The sequence below is a fragment of the Scyliorhinus canicula genome, chromosome 3 (assembly GCF_902713615.1).
Source record: "Scyliorhinus canicula chromosome 3, sScyCan1.1, whole genome shotgun sequence".
NCBI classification, from domain to species: domain Eukaryota; kingdom Metazoa; phylum Chordata; class Chondrichthyes; order Carcharhiniformes; family Scyliorhinidae; genus Scyliorhinus; species Scyliorhinus canicula.
The window spans coordinates 242,611,216-242,631,068 of NC_052148.1; the positions used below are offsets into that span (position 1 = coordinate 242,611,216).

Here is a 19,853-nt window from a genome sequence, read left to right on the forward strand (position 1 = left end):
CAGGGTTCATTAGAGGGAGGAAGCTGTTTTCGAACATTAGGAGGGTTTTGAACGTCGTTATGGCACCGGCTGAAGGGAAGGAAACAGAGGTGGTTGTGGCATTGAACATCGAGAAGGCGTTTGACCGGGTAGAATGGGGGTACCTGATGGCAGCTCTGGAGCGGTTTGGGATTGGACCAAGATTTGTGAACTGGGTAAAGCTACTATATAAGGAGCCGAAGGCGAGTGTCCGCACAAATTACATCAGCTCGAGATACTTTTCTCTCCACTGTGGGACGAGGCAGGGATGTCCTATGCCCCCCCCCCCCCCCGCTGTTTGCACTTGCGATTGAGCCGTTGGCCAGCGCATTAAGAAGTTCGGGAGCATGGAAAGGAATAGAGCATAGGGTGTCCTTACATGCCGACGACTTGCTGTTATATGTGTCGGAACAGAGTGTGTCGATAGGGGTAATATTGGAGCTACTGCGGGTATTTGGGTCTTTCTCAGGGTACAAGCTGAACCTAGACAAGAGTGAGTATTTTGTGGTGTCTCGGTCAGGGATGGGGGGCTGCCATTCCGTAGGGCAGGGACTCACTTTAGGTATCTGGGGGTGCATGTTGCCCCGGGAGTGGGGGTGGCTTCGCAGGTACAACATCTCTAGTTTGGTGGGGAGAGTGAAAGCCGATCTGGCAAGGTGGGATGGTCTCCCTCGGTCACTGGCGGGTCGGGTACAGGCGGTTAAAATGAATGTGTTGCCGCGATTTTTGTTTATTTTTCAATGCCTACCGATTTTCCTGCCAAAGGCGTTTTTCAGGGAGATTGAGGGAAGGATTACCGCGTTCATATGGGGAGGGAAGGTGGCCAGAGTGAGAAAGGTGCTGCCACAGAGGGGAAGGCAGGCAGGGGGTTTGGGTCTTCCGAACCTGATGTACTACTACTGGGTGGCGAACGTGGAGAAGGTGCGGAGCTGGGTCAGAGGGGTTAATTCCCAGTGGGTCAGAATGAAGGTGTTTGTGCAGGGGGTCGGGATTGAAAGCACTAGCAACATCGCCGCTCCCGATCGCTCCGGGGAAATACTCAGGGACTCCGATAATAATAGCTTCATTGAAAATCTGGAGGCAGTTTCGCCAACACTTCGGGTTGGGGGCAGGGTCAAGGGAAATGCCGATTTGTGGGAAACCACAGATTTGAGCCAGGGAGGTTGGATGGAAATTTCCAGAAATGTGAAGAAAAGGGGATGAAGACGCTAAAAGATTTGCTTCTTAGGGGTCGGTTTGCAGGATTGAAGGAGCTGGAAGCGAAGTATGGGCTGGAGCAGGGAGAAATGTTTAGATACATGCAGGTTCAAGATTTTGCCAGAAAGGAGACACAGCTTCCCGGAGGAACCGGCCTCCACGTTGCTGGAGGAGGTGCTGACGACAAGGGGACTGGAGAAGGGGGTAGTGTCAGCGGTGTACGGAGCTATTTTGGAAGAGGATAAGGCACCACTGGAAGGGATCAAAGCAAAGTGGGAGGAAGAGTTGGGAGAGCTTATAGAGGAGGGGGTCTGGTATGAGGTGATCCAGAGAGTAAATGCCTCCACTTCATGTGCGAGGTTGGGGCTGATACAGCTGATGGTGATATAGAGAGCACACCTCACGAGTGCGAGGATGAGCCGATTCTTTGAAGGAATAGAAGGTGTGTGTGAGTGTTGCTGGGGGGGGGGGGGGGGGGGGGGGGGGGGGGACACACGGGACACACGCTAATCACGTTCATATGTTTTGGTCCTGTCCAAAGCTAGAGGATTACTGGAAGGCGGTTTTTAGGGTAATTTCCAAGATGGTGTGGGTGAAACTGACCCCGGGTCCCCAGGAGGCCATGTTCGGGTGTCAGACCAGCCAGGATTGGAAACGGGTACGGAGGCAGATATCGTAGCCTTTGCCTCGTTGATCGCCCGAAGGCTGATCCTCTTGGGATGGAGAGCAGCCTCTCCACCCTGTGCCCTGGGGTGGCGGGGGGACCTGTTGGAAACGCTTGAGAAGGTTAAGTTTGAACTGAGGGGAAGGACGGGGAGGTTCTACAAGTCATGGGCATTATTCATCATGCACTTTCAAGAACTGGATAACATCGAACATTAGTTGGAGTGGATGGGTGGGATGGGGGCTGTGTGTATTAATGGTGACTATGGGTAATCGCTGATTCCTTTTTGTCATTTGTTTATGTAAACATGCAGGCTAATGTTTAGGGGTTGGTGGGAGGATGGGATCGTTGTTATTGTTCAGGCGATTGACATATTTGTTGCTGATTATTGTTTATGGGTGTAAATTTGAGAGAAAATGTGAGAAAGGAGAATAAAAATATATTTTTTAAAAGCCTAATTGACCCATAACTGTTTGTTTTAATATAGTGGGCAGGCCTCATACAATGGTCCCAAGCTCTGGGGTGAGCAGGAAGGTGGTGAATAGGGCCCACCATTTTACATGTCCCTCTCATGGGAATTATGCCTGCCAAGGGTATGTAAAATTCAGCCCCTTATAACTTTTTCCACTATGGAAGGTGGAGTGTAAAGCACCCTCTTGTGGTCATTTGTAAGTTTACGTATATACGGCAAAACTGATTATGGTTTGTTACCAACAGCTATATTGTCTACATGAGTGATTGTCTGTAAAGATATGACGCTAACCAAGATAAAGAATGTTTAGATTTCTCCATTTTATCGGTATTGTACAACTTTTATTTAATATACAGCAAAGAGAGCCCACAAACCATGAAGCTGTAGAAGATTGTTTAAAAAGATTCAGTACAGCCTGTTCTCATTTTTTCATGCAACTATCGTCAACACAAATGAGTTTACAGAAAGGTGGCACAGTGGTTAGCGCTGCTGCCTACGGTGCTGAGGACCGGGTTTGATCCTGGCCCCGGATCACTGTCTGTGTGGAGTTTGCATATTCTCCCCCATGTTTGCGTGGGTTTCACCACCACAACGCAAAATGTGCAGGGTAGGTGTGTTGGCCACGCTAAATTGCCCCTTAATTGGTAAAAAAATTGATTGTGTTCTCAATTTTTTTTAAACATGTGTTTTCAGATAGAAATTAAATGTGTTTGAATTGGTTCGCAAAGAAGCTACGCTAGCTGAAGTTAAATGGCATGTTTTTAAAAATCTATTCATCCAGGGGATGTGGGCATCACTGGCAAGGCCAGCATTGATTGCCCATCTGAATTGTCCTCGTACAGGGGGTTAGCACTGCTGCCACACAGCGCCAGGGACCCGGGTTCGATTCCGACCTCGGGTTACTATCTATGTGGAGTTTGCACTTTTCCCAGTGTCTGCGTGGACCTCACCCCCACAACCCAAAGATGTGTAGGGTAGGCAAACTGGCCACGCTAAATTGCTCAATTGGAAAAAAAAAGAATCGGACACTTTAAATTAAAAGAGTAAATGTACAGAGGAAAGCCTAGCATGTGGCCACAGTTGGAAAATAAGTCGATTAAAAAGAATTTGCCAGAATTTATTCCGTTTCTAGCGTATCTATCCAAATCTTTGCTTTGAAAGAAGGAAGAAAATTAGACATTGCAGGCTTCAAACCAGCCCTGAATGGTATACAAGTTTAATGAAGAGAAACGATTTTGTACTGCAACAGAAGATAAAGATTTCAGTGTTTCCCAGCAATGGTTTATAATCAAACTTCCGACAAAAGAACGGATACAGATTTGGTCTGTACTGGGAATGAGGCTCACATTAATGTTGACATGCCAGCCAAATGGGGAGCAAAGTTAAAGTGTTAGTGCAAAGACAACTGGCCATGAAAAAAAAATTGATATGAAAGAATTCAAAAGTATATTTGACTTTTGATGAATTCAATGTACACGGAAGTTATTTATTTATTAAAGAAAAACTCACGAATATTGATACTTTTAGGCTCCTTTTGCACTACTTTTGAGGTTTGGAAGTGGAATTGGCAGGAACAGTTTCCAACCTGGCAATTCTGCAAAAGCAAGACGATGGAAGAGAGCGGAATTCAACTCCTTAAAATATTATCCGTGTAGAATTTAGTTCTACCATTTAGTTAAATATGTGGTCTTAAGCCTCATGCAAAGGTACCAGCCTAGGGACACTTGTACCGGCACCTCTGCCATTCTCACCGGCCCGCTACTCCAGTCTGGTGGCGGTCGGGGCATTCAAGATCTGGGGTCAGTGGAGAAGGCACAGGGGGGAGGCTCCCTCAGTCTGGACCCCGAGACGCAACAATCACAGATTTGTTCCGGGCAAGATAGACAGAGGGTTTCAAAGCTAGCATAGGGCGGGCGTTAAAAGGATAGATGGGACCTTTCCCAGCCTGAAAGAACTGGAGGAGAAATTCAGTTTGCCCCCTGGAAATGCTTTCAGATACCTTCAGGTACGTACCTTTCTAAAAAAAACAGGTGGTGTCATTTCCGCTGCTACCCCCACGCAGGATACAGGATAGGGTGGTCTCCGGCACCTGGGTAAGGGAGGGGAAGGTGTCGGACATCTACCAGGAACTTCAGGAGGCGGAAGCCCCAGTAGAGGAACTTAAGGGCAAATGGGAAGAGGAGCTAGATGCAGGCTGTGGGTGGATGCCCTGAACAGGGTCAATTCCTCCTCATGTGCCAGGCTTAGCTTAATCCAGTTTAAGGTGGTCCACCGGGCACACATGACGGCAACCAGGATGAGCAAGCTCTTTGGGGTTGAGGATAAATGTGCGAGGTGCGCGGGAAGCCCTGCAGACCATGTCCATATGTTCTGGGCATGCCCGGCTCTTAAGGGATTCTGGCAGGGTTTTGCTGAGGCAATGTCCAGGATCTTAGACACACGGGTGGTGCAGAGTCCAGGGATAGCAATCTTTGGTGCGTCAGATGATCCGGGAGTTCAGGAAGCGAAAGAGGCCGACGTATTGGCCTTTGCCTCCCTGGTAGCCCGGAGGTGGATCCTTTAATGTGGAGGGACTCAAAGCCCCCCCGATTGTAGAGACCTGGGTTAGTGACATGGCTGGGTTTCTTAGTCTCGAGAAAATAAAGTTTCCCTTGAGAGGGTCCATGGCGGGGTTCTCTTGGAGGTGGCAGCCGTTCCTCGACTTTCTAGGAGAGCAGTAATATTCAGCAGCAGCAGCATCCCGCGCGCGGTGGGGCAGATGGTTACGTTGTATTGTTCGTTTCTTTGTATCTATGATTAACTTTTATTTCATTTTGTTATGTTAATGGTTGCACATGGGTATGCAAAAAATTATGTTTTTGACAAACATTTTGAATAAAAATATATATTTTTTAAAATGTGGTCTTAAAACTCTACCTTTGCACAAGGCGACACGGCGGCACAGTAGTTAGCACTGCTGCCTCACAGCTCCAGGGATCGGGGTGCAATTCCAGCCTTGGGTGGCTGTGTGTGGAGTTTGCACTTTCTTCCCGAGTGTTTCCTCCGCGTTCTCCAGTTTCCTCCCAGTCTAAAGATGTGCCGGTTAGGTGGATTGGCCATGCTAAATTGCCCCTCAGATTTCAAAAGTTTAGGTGGGGTTACTGGTATAGGGTGGAGGCATGAGCTTGGGTAGGGTGCTCTTTCAGTGGGTCGGTGTAGACCCGATGTGCCGAATGGCCTGCTTCTACACTGTAAACCCGATGAATCCAAGTATATACTGTATCACAACGGCAAAGCTCTTGTCTATTACCCTGGATGGGAATTTACTAGTCAGTACACTTGAACGCAAAGTCTGTTCAAGGAAAAACACATTCACAGTGCATCTCTCACTCGGACCATCAAACACTCACCCTGTAGCCCTCAAGGTCACGCATCTGAATCTGTAGAAGTGAAAGATCTCTCAAAATCTGAAGATTGTCTTTGTCCCATTTTAGAGCATTCCGGTAGCATTTGATGGCTTCATCATATTTCTTGTCAGATCTCTGAAGGAGACCATACACATGCCAACCTAGGTTATTGTCAAGAAAAACAGCACTTGCAATTTTCTCAAGTTCTTATTTGCAAATACACCATATTCTTGTGGTTCAGTATTAATTTTATTCAGGTGTAATTTTCCTTTGGTGCACAATTCTTCTCAAGTTTTACAACTCTACGAAAGACAACGATGGTCTTAAACCACAGGAAGAAACGGCACCGGGAGGACTCAATACGAACAAATGAATCAGCATCCTGTTATTACATTGATCATGTTTAGTGTTCAACGTTATTAGGCTAGTGGCTGGGTTTGTAATCTACAATGAATTCAACAAATTGAATCATCAAAAGCAATCAGGTTACAATAATCTGCATTATCAGCAGTAACTGCAACTGCATCAGCATGCTGCAAGCACTGTCTGCCAATTTGGAAAGAATCAGCAGCTCAACCCCCTCGAGGCTCTTGGCCTTTGTGTAACTGAATCAGGATTTGTTGGATTTTAGATTTAAGATGCAGCTCATTCTCAGTATATGAAATATGCAGAAAAAAACTAAGCACAATTCTGAATAGTGAGCATTTTGTTTTTGAATTTAATTACTGTTAAACAGTCTAGACCAGAACAGCTCCTTTGCAAAATAGCCGATCTTCTCACTGAGGCATTGCAGTAGCATCGGGAAATTAGCATTAATGAATTCAGAACAGTAAACGTGAAGCTTGCAATGAGAGTAATGAACAAATATTTTGATATAGTTTGACACTCATTTTTTATGGAATGGTGTGAGATGGTTATTTTTGATCGTGTGTAAATTTACAACAGGTTTAATTACTCATCAGAATTAAGCCATGCAGGACAGCATGGTGGCGCAGTGGTTAGCACTACTGCCTCACGGCACAGAGGTCCCAGGTTCGATCCCGGCTCTGGGTCACTGTCCGTGTGGAGTTTGCACATTCTCCCCGTGTTTTCGTGGGTTTTGCCCCCACAATTCTAAATATGTGCAGGCTAGGTGGATTGGCCATGCTGAATTGGCCCTTCATTGGAAAAAATGAATTGGGAGCTCTAAATTTATTTTTTAAAAGAATTAAGTAATGCTGACTTGAAAAAAAGTGTGTTCGAAGCAATACTCATCCTACACAAGCTTAAGAAGATAGGAACTGGAGTAGGCTGTTCAGACCCAAGAGGGTGTTTGCCATTCAGACACAAGAGGGAGTTCTGCCAATATAACAGTCACAAATATACAAAGACCCTGCTTTGCACTCTGGCATGCTGCTGTAGAAAGGAGACACAGTCTATTTTAACTCCTGTGACTTGGTGCCAGTTCATTCCTGGCTAGAATGTGTAAAGAAAAAAGACAGAATCATGCAGCATGGGAAACCACCCCGAAACAAGGTAGGTGTTGGGATGGAGCACCAGGGGAAATGAACCCAACCACGAGGAGCGTTTCACTCTGCCAAGAAAAACATATTTTTCAGTCCCTTTTCATCTCAATGTACTTGACTCCCAATGAAGATATTTAGCCTTGTGAATAGCTTGATGATGTAGTAATGTGAAGATAATTTGATCTATTTCAAATATTTTGTGTTAAAAAAACCCGGTTAAAAAGGATACAGACATGACTCTTCAGATCATTTCGAAGGCCTCGCCGCACATACTCGTATGCTTCTTCCTTCTTTCCCAAGCAGTTTAGAGTCAAACCTTTCATCGCCAGGGTCTCTGCAAAATTAGAAATAAAATGTACGACATATGGAGTAACGGATTTGATAATTTTGTTACAAAGTCACAGCAGTGCTATTGTTCAAAGCACACACCATAATTTAGATTGGAAAAACATACTTGTATGCAATTTTTCTTCCCATATTCACCAACCCAGATATGTTATTTTCCCACAACTTTAAAATTTCTCAACTATGAACCACATTCCAGAGAGTGGATCAGCCATCCAGCAACTTTATCTCATGTTTCTACCACTCTTAAATCCTTTGCTAGATGAGGAAAATTGATCTGCAGTTACTCTGACATATTACATTGCCGGCATCTCCCCTAGAGTCAGGAGTGACATGGGAAACTGAGTTAATTATGTCACTTGCTGATACCTGATCAAGCCTAATCCAAATTTAATTTTTTCAAAAGGCAAACCAGGCTAATCTTGTCAGCATTACTGCTGAGTAACTTAATTTTAACAGGACATTTATAAGCAGTAGCTCCCTTCAGGTGGCAATATTGACTGTGGTAAATATTCACTGTAAACGGCTACAATCTCATCAGAATGTGCTACGCCATGGTAGAAGTGATTGCGCATTCGGTGGCTCACACGCGATGCAGAGCTATTCAGACATGAACACATGTACATGCAGGAGAATGCTATGTGGAAAAGAACAGGAGCAGTGGGGAAGTTGTCTTTAGCAAAGGGGCATGTTGAAATCTTACCAAACAAGAAGCGCATCTTTAAGGGGCACCAAACGGACCAGGAATGTTCTCGGAAAAAAAATTTAAATGGCGGCAGACTCCGAGGCGGCACTAGCAGCACAATGATCAACTGGTTGGCTTTTTAACGTAAAAATTCCTGCAACAGAGGTGTGAAACCTCAGAGGACCTGGCCACGGTGGCGAACACGATTCGGGCAGCCGTTGAGTGGGTTGAATAGAGGCTCGAGGCCCACGAAGAGTTGATTCAAAAGATGGAAGAGTTGGTGGCTGACCACGAGGGCCGGCTGGCCTCATTGAAGGTGAGGATTGGTAGCAGAGAGCCAGAAGTGGCTGGAAGAGAAGGTGGATGATTCTCTGAATCATCCACCTGGGGAGACTGTGACATAGTGGTATTGTCACTGGACTAGTAAACCAGAGACCCAGAGTAATGATCTGGGGACGCAGGTTCAAATCCCACTACTGCAGATGGCGAAATTTTAATTCAATAAAAAAAAGTGGGGGCGACATGTGGCACAATGGTTAGCACTGGGACTGCGGCCCTGGGTCACTGTCCGTGTGGAATTTGCACATTCTCCCCATGTCTGCGTGGGTTTCACCCCCACAACCCAAAAATGTGCTGGTTAGGGGGACTGGTCACGCTAAATTGCCACTTAATTGGAAAAAAAAATAATTGGGTACTCTAAATTTAAAAAAAAAAACGTGGAATAAAAAACCTAATGATGACCATGAAACCATTGTCGATTGTTTTAAAAACCCATCTGGTTCACTAATGTCCTTTAGGGAAGGAAATCTGCCATCCTTACCTGGTCTGGCCTACATGTGACTCCAGACCCACAACAATGTGGTTGACTCTTAACTGCAACTCAAGAGAAATAAATGGGCAATAAATGCTGGCACAGCCTGCAATGTCCACGTCCCACGAATTAATGTTAAAAAAAGAGGTAGCAGAATCTCTGAGGCAGGGGTACCAGATCGACGGTTCGCAAGTAGACTATGTGGCGCAAATGTTTGGAAAGCTGCTGGAAGAGGAGGCCTTTGATTGACTCCTTGAAGTGGACTGAGTGCACAGGGCAACAAAGAGAAATCTAAAGGTGGGTGAGCAGCCAGAGTGATGGCGGTGCGATTAGGTAGGTTCCGAGACAAAGAGAAAATTCTACGATGGGCGAAGCAGATGAAGAAGTGTGCCTGGAAATGGAACATGATCTGAATTTACCTGGATTTGGGTGCAGAGTTGGCTAACGAAGGGACGGGTTTAGCAGGGTTAAAGTGGCCTCGCACAAGGAAGGTGAGACATTTGGGGTATATGAACATTCCGGAAGAGGCAAGCATGTTTTTGCAGGACCACAGGATTGGAGATTTGTAAATATTTTGGACTGAATTGATGCCAATATGATTGATGTTCCCGGGCGCCACGTGGCGCAGTGGCACATATGATGACATCCAGGATGCGGTGGTTTTTCCCAGGAGTGGAGGATAGATGCGGACGGTGTGCCGGGGACCATAACCACATGTTATGGGCGTGTCCGAGATTGCCAAAATACTGTCAAAGATTCTGGGAATGGAGGTAACACAGAGCCCACGGGTGGTAATATTTGGAGTGACAGAAACCCGGGAATACAGGTGGGGAGAAAGGTTGATGTCGTGGCCTTTGCCTCCCTGTTAGCCTCTGGAGGAGGATCTTGTTGAACTGGCGGGATTCGGAACAGCCAGAAGAGGGGAAGTCAGGGCAGCACGGTGGCACAGTGGTTAACACTGCTACCTCACGGCGCCGAGGTCCCAGATTCGATCCCAGCTCTAGACGGAAATTTTTATTTTTTTTTTAAATTGCTTATTGTCACGAGTAGGCTTCAATGAAGTTACTGTGAAAAGCCCCTAGTTGCCACATTCCGGCACCTGTTCGGGGAGGCTGTTACGGGAATTGAACCGTGCTGCTGGCCTGCCCTGGTCTGCTTTCAAAGCCAGCAATTTAGCTCTGTGCTAAACAGCCCCTGTCCGTGTGGAGTTTGCACATTCCCCCATGTTTGCGTGCATTTGGCTCCACAACCCAAAGATGCGTAGGGTAGGTGGAATGGTCACACTAAATTGCCCTTTAATTTAAAAGAAAATGAATTGGATACTCTAAAAAAAAAAAAAGATTTTTAAGAATCGGGGATTTCTTCTCTTTGCGGTGGGTGGGTGGGTGGGGGGGTTTATGCTGGGAAAAGGGAGGGAAGTAGGAGATCTGGGTAATGGGGGGCTGGATATGCTGTTATATTGGCAATGGTTTGTTTATGGTCGTGTTTTTCCCTGTCTACACATTTGAAAACATCTCCGATAAAAAGGAATTTATAATCTCCAAAATGAACAGGAAAACGAATAAAAAGTATGATTAGTTGCTGGCATGGAAACAGTAGTTCGACACAAAGGTTTTCAGTTAATCCTTACTTCCCAGCTGTGGTTCTCCATCACAACTTTCTTGTGCACACATACTTCCACTTCAGCCTCGCAGTATCCTCAATTCCCCATGTGGCAGGGGAGTCATCTCATTAACTGTACTCTTTCAGATCACACAGAACAAAATTTGTTTTTAAATATCTATCTGCTGAAAGAATTTTCTTTCTGAAAACCACAAGAATGTACGGCGAAACTCAATTTGAGCTCATTACTGACCAAATTGGAGAGCAGTATCCAAGAACAAACTCAAATAGGCTCATCACTAACATAAGCTCCCTCTTGCAGGGGAGATTGCTTAGTCTCCCCCAGAGGTAAAGTCAGCCGTAGCATGTCCGGACGTTTTGCACACATCTTTTTAAAAAATAAATTTAGAGCACCCAATTAATTTTTTTCCAATTAAGGGGCAATTTAGCATGGCCAATTCAACTAACCTGCACACCTTTGGGTTGTGGGGGTGAAACCCACGCAGATACGAGGAGAATGTGCAAACTCCACACAGCTGTAGGCAGCAGTGTTAACCACTGTGCCACATGCCACCCTACATATAAGGCATTGAGCCGAGCAAAAGTAATTTCTTGTTTTAAAAAGTCTGTAAATGGAATAAAAATAGAAAATGGGAAAGCATAGTAGTCAGTCACTTATCTGTAGAGAGAAAAGACAGGTTGACGTTTCTTCAAAATTGAAGTGTTATTTACTGCTGAATTCTGCACTTAGCGTAAAAAGTTACAGAACCAGCAGCAAGCTACACAATCAGAGGCAGCTACACCTAGATATTGATATTCCAGATGACGATATGCAGCAGACAAAAACGGCAATGTCAAATGAAAGCAATCGAGGTCAATCACAAATCTACTGAACAGATGAGAATATTGCTTTAATCAAAAAATTAGAGTACACTATAACAAATTAATTTTGAACAATTTCTGTAAGATTGTACATTGCATGTATTTATAAATTCCAATGGCATCAGCTATAGATCACCGTGGCACATTGGAGGATCAGTGGCATGCCAGTTTACATTTTTCACCATCTTGAGTGATTGAAGAATGGCTACCGCAAAATAAAAACAAAGCTAGGCTAGAAAAGTGGAACAAACTTGTGGAAAGGGTCCATAATCATACAGGACAGAGGATAGCAACAAAAACTCAGATATTACTTTGTAGGGACATAATGAATTAGAAGCACGGTGGCACAGTGGTCAGCACTGATGCCTCACAGCTCCAGGGACCCGGGTTCCATTCTGGCCTCAGGTGACTGTGTGGAGTTTGCACTTTCTCCCCATGACTACATGGATTTTCTCCGGATGCTCCGGTTTCCTCCTACAGTCCAAAAATGTGGTTAGGTGCTTTGGCCTTGATGAACTGTCCCTTAGTCCTCCAGCACTGCAGTGATTCTATGATTCTATAATTCTTTGCAAAGAAATAAGCAATGTAAAGAAGATGCTGCATTGCCTTATATATTACTGAATTATTGGTAAATAGCAGTCATTTAGTGACACCAATTCCTGAACTAGCTTATTTCTAAAACAGCTGGGTCATAAAGACCAGGAATATCTCAAGTTCCATCAATGATCTCTGCAGTTATCTGGTCATAGTGAGGGCAGTGATAATTGTATATTAATAATGTTTAATTGCATGCAGGTGGTGGGAAATAACTGGTGATGCATTTGAATCCGAATAAATAGACACAAAGTCTGATTGTTGGTTTAGATGGTGTATGTTTGTAATGTATAACTCTGTAGATAAATATGACAGTATAGAGACTGGCTCCAGTTTGATCCTTCAACTAGCTTGCCATAGTATCAGATACTGGTGTGGGTGCTGCAATTGGAGTCAACGTCTTCTCTGGATTGGGTTGGTTTTGCTGATGGGATGGCAGGTGGGACATCGTGTCACGAATCAGCACTAGGTTTGTTGCTTGTAATGGATATGTAGCTGTCACTGTAGTAGATGTATGTGTTTGGATACTTAATGAGAACAGGATCAGCCTCTTATACCCAGAGTTGAGGATCACACATGTAACAACAGTCATTTGCGTAAGGTGGAAGACATTTCCTGTTTGCCAAGGAGTTAAGTGCCTTCAGGAAAGAAAGAGAACATAAAACTTGTAGTACAGAAAATCAAGCTTGCGAGTCTGGTTTAATACAAAATCAAGTCCCTAGGCATGTGCTCAGTCACTGGATAGTAAAGTCTGCTTTAACAATTGACATGGGAACTTTATGGCGAGCATTACAGAACAAAATGTCAAGACTTAAATGGTAATCCTATATAAAAAATTTCCAAGACCACTTTTGGGCTCATTGCTAAAGGAATGCAATAGAGGGTGCATCGTGCAGGTACACTAAATTACTGCTTCATGTGAGGGAATGAAAATATAAAGGAAGACTTGAAAACTGCTCCAGATAAGGAATTAAATATGAAACACTTACGAGAGATAGATTTATTTTTAAAAACAGGATCTTATGACTGTGAAATTCACTGCCCGTTAAATGATTGGAGAGGTCAGATGAATATTTAAATGGGTTTGGTACATGATTGAAAGAAAAAGAATAAAGGATGAGAATAAAGCGATCGACGTGAAAGAGCAGAATGTGGGAATAAGAATAAGGGAACAAGCGTGTCTTTTGGGACTTGTGGGAGAAAACCAGAGCGCCCGGAGGAAACCCATGCAAACAAGGGGAGACGGTGTAGACTCCGCAAAGACAGTGACCCAAGCCAGGAATCGAACCTGGGGCCCTGGCGCTGTGAAGCAACAATGCTAACCACTGTGCTACCATGCCGCCCCATAAAAAAAAACTGGATGCATAGAAAATCATGGTAGAAAAGTAAAAAGTGCACAAGGTAACAACAAAATCAGCCTGATAAATACTGTGTTCGTTCAATATAAACCATTGCTCTCAGATTTTAGAATAATATTCAGATTTAGTATTAAAAAAATAAAATAAGCAGAAAAAAAAGTCAGAGCACTGGGCCACTGCAAAATATTAATTGTTTTTCCTTACCTGATTCATCCTGCCAAAAATGCAGAAACAGGTGTTACATCAATATATCAAAATCCCATAAAACTGATCAACCAGAGTAGTCCCAAAAATTGATCCCTGTCCATGGGGAGTTTGCACATTCTCCCCGTGTATACGTGGATTTCGCCCCCACAATCCAAAAATATGCAGGTTAGGTGGATTAGCCACTCTAAATTGCCCCTTAATTGGAAAAAATAATTGGCTATTCTAAATTTTTTTTAAAGGGAGAGAAAAAAATTGTCCCAAAAAGTCAACTCTGCCTCTCCTGAAGTAGTTTGCAGTAGCATGGGGAAATGAAGGATAGGACCCACCTAAAAAGGAAATCTCTTTGCACGTAATAAAGCTTATGACACAAAACCAATTTTAAAAACCTTTCTTCAATGACACAACAACTTAAGTCACTGTATAGCTGAACCACACCGGCACTACCACAACATGTATTGATATTGCATCTTTTAAACAGTAAAACATCGTAAGGTGCTTCACAGGAGCACTTCAAAGTAAAATTTAGGGCAGGTGACCAAATACCTGGTAAAGAGGTAGGTTTTAAAAATCATTTGAGGGGAAAGCAGAGACACTTAGGGAGGAGGTTCCAGGGCCCAATGATTTGCAGCTGGAGGCATGTCTGCCAATGATGCAGTGACCCATTCTCACAAGGCCAAAACTGGAGAAGTACAAATATCTTCAAGGGTTGTGCAGCTGCAGAATATCACATAGGTAGGGTGGGGTGAGGCCGCAATGGGATTTGAAAACAAGGATTTTAAAATAGGATGCTACTTAACCAGCAGCTCCTGGCCAAAGAGCAAGGAATGATGATTAAATTGTATGTGGCATAAGTTTAAGACTCAAGCAGCAGATGACCTCAAATTTATGGAGGGTACAACCCTGCAAAGTCCTCCTTACTAACATTTGGGGGTTTGTGCCAAAGTTTGGTGAGCTGTTCCACAGACTATTCAAGCAACAGCCCGACAGTCATATTCAAGGAATAATATCCCAGACACCACCATCACTATCCTTGGGTATGTCTTGTCCCAACATCAGAGGTGGCTGCCCTGTCTTCAACATTGACTCTGGACTCCATGTGTCTCATGGCATCAGGTCAAACATGGACAAGGAAGTCTTCTGTGATTACCACATACCACAACCCCTCAGCTGACTTTCGGGCTTCTCCATGTTGAACTCTACTTGGAGCAAGCACTGAGGTTGGCATTGGCACAGATGTACTCTGGGTGAGGGACCTCAATGACCATTACCAACAGTGCTTCGGTGGCACCACTACTGACCGACCTAGCCAAGTCCTAAAGGACATAGCTGTTAGGCTGGGTCTGCAGCAGGTGGTGAGGGCAGCAAGAGGAAAAAGTATACTTGACCTCATCCTCAACAATCTGCCTGTCGCAGATGCATCAGTCCAGGACAATATTGATAGGAGCAACCACCGCATAGTCCTTGTGGTAATAAAATCTCAGCTTCACAATGAAGATACCCACCATTGTGTTGTGCGTCACTACCACCATGCTAAATGGGGTAAATTTCAACAGAGCTAGCAACTCAAGACTGGGAAATCATGATGGGCTGTGGGCCATCAGCAACAGCAGAATCGTGATTGAGGTTACAACCACAACCGTGCTGCTGGCCTGCCTTGGTCTGCTTTAAAAGCCAGCGATTTAGCCCTGTGCTAAACCAGCCCCTAATCAGTTTACTCTCGATCAGCTGTCATCAGCAGCACTGTCAAGTGGCACTTGCTTAGCAGAAACCTACACACTGATAACTCAATTTGGGTTCCCTCATAGTCACTCTGCTCCTGATCTCACTACAGCTTTGGTTCAAACATGGACGGAAGAGCTGAACTCCAGAGGCGAGGTGAGAATGACTGCCCTTAATATCAAGGCAGTATTTGACCGAGGATGACATCAAAGAGCCCAAACAAAACTGGAGTCAATGGGAGTCAGGGAGAAAGCCCTCTGCTGATTAGTCATACCTAACACAAAAGGAGCTGGCTGTGATTGTTGGAAGTTAATCAATTGTTGGAGGTTAATCATCTCAGTACCAGGACATCCACTACAGGAGGTCCTCAGTGTCACATTCTAGACCGAACCATCTTCAGCTGATTCATCACTGATTTTCCTTTCATCATAAGCGGGGATGTTCGTTGATGACTTTACAACGTTCAGCAAGATTCATGACTCCACAGGCACTTAAGCAGTCCATATCCAAATGCAGCTACACCTGGACAATATCCAGGATGTGCTGACAAGTGGTGAGTAACATTCGTGACACAGCAGGCGATGACTACCTCCAAGATAATCTAACCATTGACATGCAATGGCTGTACCGTCGCTGAATTCCCCCACTATCAACATATGGGTGGGGGTGGGGGATTGATCATTGAAAGAAACTGAACTGGACGAGCCATATAAATACAGTGGCTACAAGAGCAGCTACATGGCTATAAGTCCCACAGTGCATAAATCGCCTCCTGACTCCCCAAAGCCTGCCACCATCTACAAGGCACAAGTCAGGAGTCAGTATTCTCCAGTCATCTGGATGAGTGCAGCTCCAGAAGCCCAACACCATCCTAGACAAAGTAGCCCACTTGATTGGCACTCCATCCACATAGATACACTACTCCCTCCACCACCAACACACAATGGCAGCAGTGTGGACCATCTACAAGATGCACTGCAGGAACTCACCAAGACTCCTCAGGCAACACCTTCCAAATTGATAATGACCACAAGTCTCCCTCCAGGTCATACACCGTCCTGGCTTGGAAATATATCACCGTACTTGCATGGTTACTTGATTGAAAACTCCCTTCCTAACAGCACTTTAGGTGTACTTACACTACATGAACTGCAGGGATTCAAGGCGGCAGCTCATCACCATCTTCTCAATGGCAATTAGTGGTGGACATTAAATGCTGGCGTGGTCAGTGACACCCTCATCCATGAATATTTTTTTTTAAACAAATTCAATCATTGATCTGCAAACTAATACATCTATGAATTTACCCCCACTGCCCCTCCAACTCCAATCACCCTCATAACTATTAACCATAATCATAGCAGCAATTCTATATACCAAACCAAAGATGGTGTTCACATTATAAAAACATACATAGATGCAAAGACAAGGCACATGATGTTTGGGGCCATTAACGAGTAAATACAAATTCATTATCAAAGCCATCGATCCAAAGTTAACTTACCTCCATGTTCTGCATATTTTGGATTGCTAAGAATTTGTTTGCAGAACTTCAACCCATGTCTGTACTGCTTGTGTTCATAGCATTTCTGCGACAAGAGGGGGAAAATGATGACAGTCAGAACACATGAAAGCCACAAGATTACAACCTTACGCTTCTGAAATGAAAGATGGAAAATTTGGGGTATTTCATTACTCTAAATATCATTAGATACAGTTTAAATATCCATATAACCCAAAATACCAGGTAGATTACCCAAAATACCAGGTAGAATCAGATCAGACAAATTTTTGGTCAGTTTTTTACTTCTTCAGATTTCATGTTTTGTCTGCATTTTTACCCATCTTAAATGGAGGAATGTTTTGAAATTGATATTACAGCCAGAGTAGCTGTTCTCTGGAACTTAGCATGAAAATTTAGTGCTGAAGACCAGTACAAAGTCAAGTACCACCCGAATAAAAAGATCACTAATTCCCACGTCACAAAAATTCCAAAGTAACTACAGACATTTTGAAAATAGGGTCCCAGGTTCAATTCCCGGCTTGGGTGACCGTCTGTGTGGAGTCCGCACTTTCTCCGTGTCTGTGTGGGTTTCCTCTTGGTGCGCCAGTTTCCTCCCACGTCCCAAAAGACGTGCTTGTTAGGTGAATTGGACATTCTGAATTCTCCCTGTATACCCAGGCGCCGGAATGTGGCAACTAGGGGATTTTCACAGTAACTTCATTGCAGTGTTGATGTAAGCCCACTTGTGACAAGATTATCTACAAGCTTGCTTTCAGTAACTGGTGTACTAGGACACCCAGGTCACTTTGCACATCAATATTTCCTAATCTATCACCATTTAAATAATACTCATTGGACAGTGGGAAGAAATTGGAGCACCCAGGGAAAACCCACGCAGACATGGGGAGAATGTGCAAACTCCATACAGATAATCACCCACGGCCATAATGGAACCCAGGTTCCTGGTCTGCAACAGTGCTAACCACTGTGCCATGCAAGCTAATCATCCTCCTACTACACTCAAAAAATACATCTCAAATCCTGTGAGCACCTTCTAATCTATTGCGAGTTTTGTTTATTTAAAACTTTAGCATCTGAAGCCACTTGATCAGTCTGTATACACTCTCTTACCTCCTGTGCGTCTCTAAAGCCCTTTTCAATTTCACGTTGGCCATAACACAAACTGCAGTTTCTGCCATGATCCCACTACACCATCTTTGGACTTGCTGTCACCTTTATTCTAAACTACCCAATTTTCCTTTCTTGGGCTCAAATTCTGTGACTGTCACTCTGCATATTCTCAGACACTGTTTCTACAACTCCCCAAATTACTCTCTACCTCCATATACCTTTAGAAAGTCCAGTTCAATCATATTCTTAAAGCATCACCCTATCTCTAATCTACCCTTGCTTTACAAGAACTCGCAACACATCTCTAGTCACATGTGCATAATCTTAGCATTTTCTCCAATTTCATTTCATTTCAATTTCAGACTCAATCATAGCACCAAGGCCACTTTGTATAAGTCACCAATAACAATTAACCATAGCTCAATTTTTTCAGCACCCAATATTAAATGCCACAAAATGGAACTCAAACCAGAATCAGTTACTGATAATAACAGAATTTACACTGCAGAAGGAGGCCATTCGGTCCATCGAGTTTGCACCAGCCCTTAGAAAGGGCACCCTACCCAAATCTACACATCCACCCTATCCCCATAACCCAATACCCCACCCAACCCGTTTGGACACCAAGGGTAATTTAGCAAGTCCAATCCACCTAACCTGCATATCTTTGGACAGTGGGAGAAAACCGGAGCACCCGGAGGAAACCTACGCACACACGGGGAGAATGTGCAGACAGTGACCCAAGCCGGAATCGAACCTAGGACCCTGGAGCTGCAAAGCAACTGTGATAAACACTATGCTACCATGCTGCACAATAATCTTTATTGTCACAAGTAGGCTTATATTAACACCGCAATGAAGCTACCGTGAAAATCCCCTAGTTGCCACACTCCGGCGCCTGCTCGGGTACACTGAGGGAGAATTCAGAATGTCCAACTCACCTAACAGCACGTCTTTCAGGACTTGTGGGAGGAAACTGGAGCACCCGGAGGAAACCCATGCAGACAAGGGGAGAACGTGCAGACTCCGTACAGACAGTGACCCAGGCAGGAATCAAACACGGGGCTCTGGCGCTGTGAAGCAACAGTGCTAACCACTGTGCTATTGTGCCGCCCATAAATTTAAGTCGTAAAGTCATTAGGACACAGGTGGCCATTTGGCCCTTATGAATTCATGCTAGCACTCTGCAGGGCAATTCAGTTAGCCCCATTACCCTGTTCTATCCCCTTATCTCCAAGTTTTTTTCCCTTCAGCGCATATTCAATATCTCCACATGCATCACATTTGCAGGCAGTGATTTGAGATTACCATTCGAAATGGTACCATGTGAAAGAGTACTTCCTTCCAACCCCTTGTATCTTTGCCCAAATACTCAAAATCCGTCACTCCTAGCCCTTGTACCTTCAGCGAATGGGAATAGCCTTTGCATAAATCAGTCATGATTTATACACCTCTGCTAAATCACCTCTCAATCTCACAGGGAGAAGATTCCCCTGCTCTTCCAACTTTCAGCTAAAATACCTTATACCTGGAACCATTCTGGCAAATCTCTTCTGCACCCTCTCATAGACCATAAGACATAGGAGCGGAAGTAAGGCCATTCGGCCCATCGAGTCCACTCCACCATTCAATCAATCATGGTTGATTTCAACTCCATTTACCCGCTCTCTCCCTCAAATACTTCCTTCCATTTTGTGACCAAACTCCCAAAGCTTTATAACGGTTCAGCATAATTTCCTCTTTTGTACTCAGAACCTTAATTTATGAAGCTCA

The 19,853-nt window shown here is 44.4% G+C and overlaps 1 protein-coding gene across 2 annotated transcripts in view; it reads right to left on the reverse strand.

Annotated features, from left to right (window-relative positions):
* The window catches only part of naa15a (N-alpha-acetyltransferase 15, NatA auxiliary subunit a), a 117,285-nt gene that overhangs the window by 68,622 nt on the left and 28,810 nt on the right, over positions 1-19,853 (reverse strand). For both annotated transcript variants that reach the window (XR_005460094.1, XM_038792487.1), the window contains exons 2-4: positions 16,950-17,034; positions 7,472-7,576; positions 5,741-5,898 (exon numbers count right to left, since the gene is read on the reverse strand). Coding sequence is in view for 1 of the 2 variants with exons in the window: in XM_038792487.1 (XP_038648415.1) it covers positions 5,741-5,898; positions 7,472-7,576; positions 16,950-17,034 (348 nt within the window). In the remaining variant the exon portion in view is untranslated. The remainder of the gene's footprint in view (positions 1-5,740; positions 5,899-7,471; positions 7,577-16,949; positions 17,035-19,853) is intronic.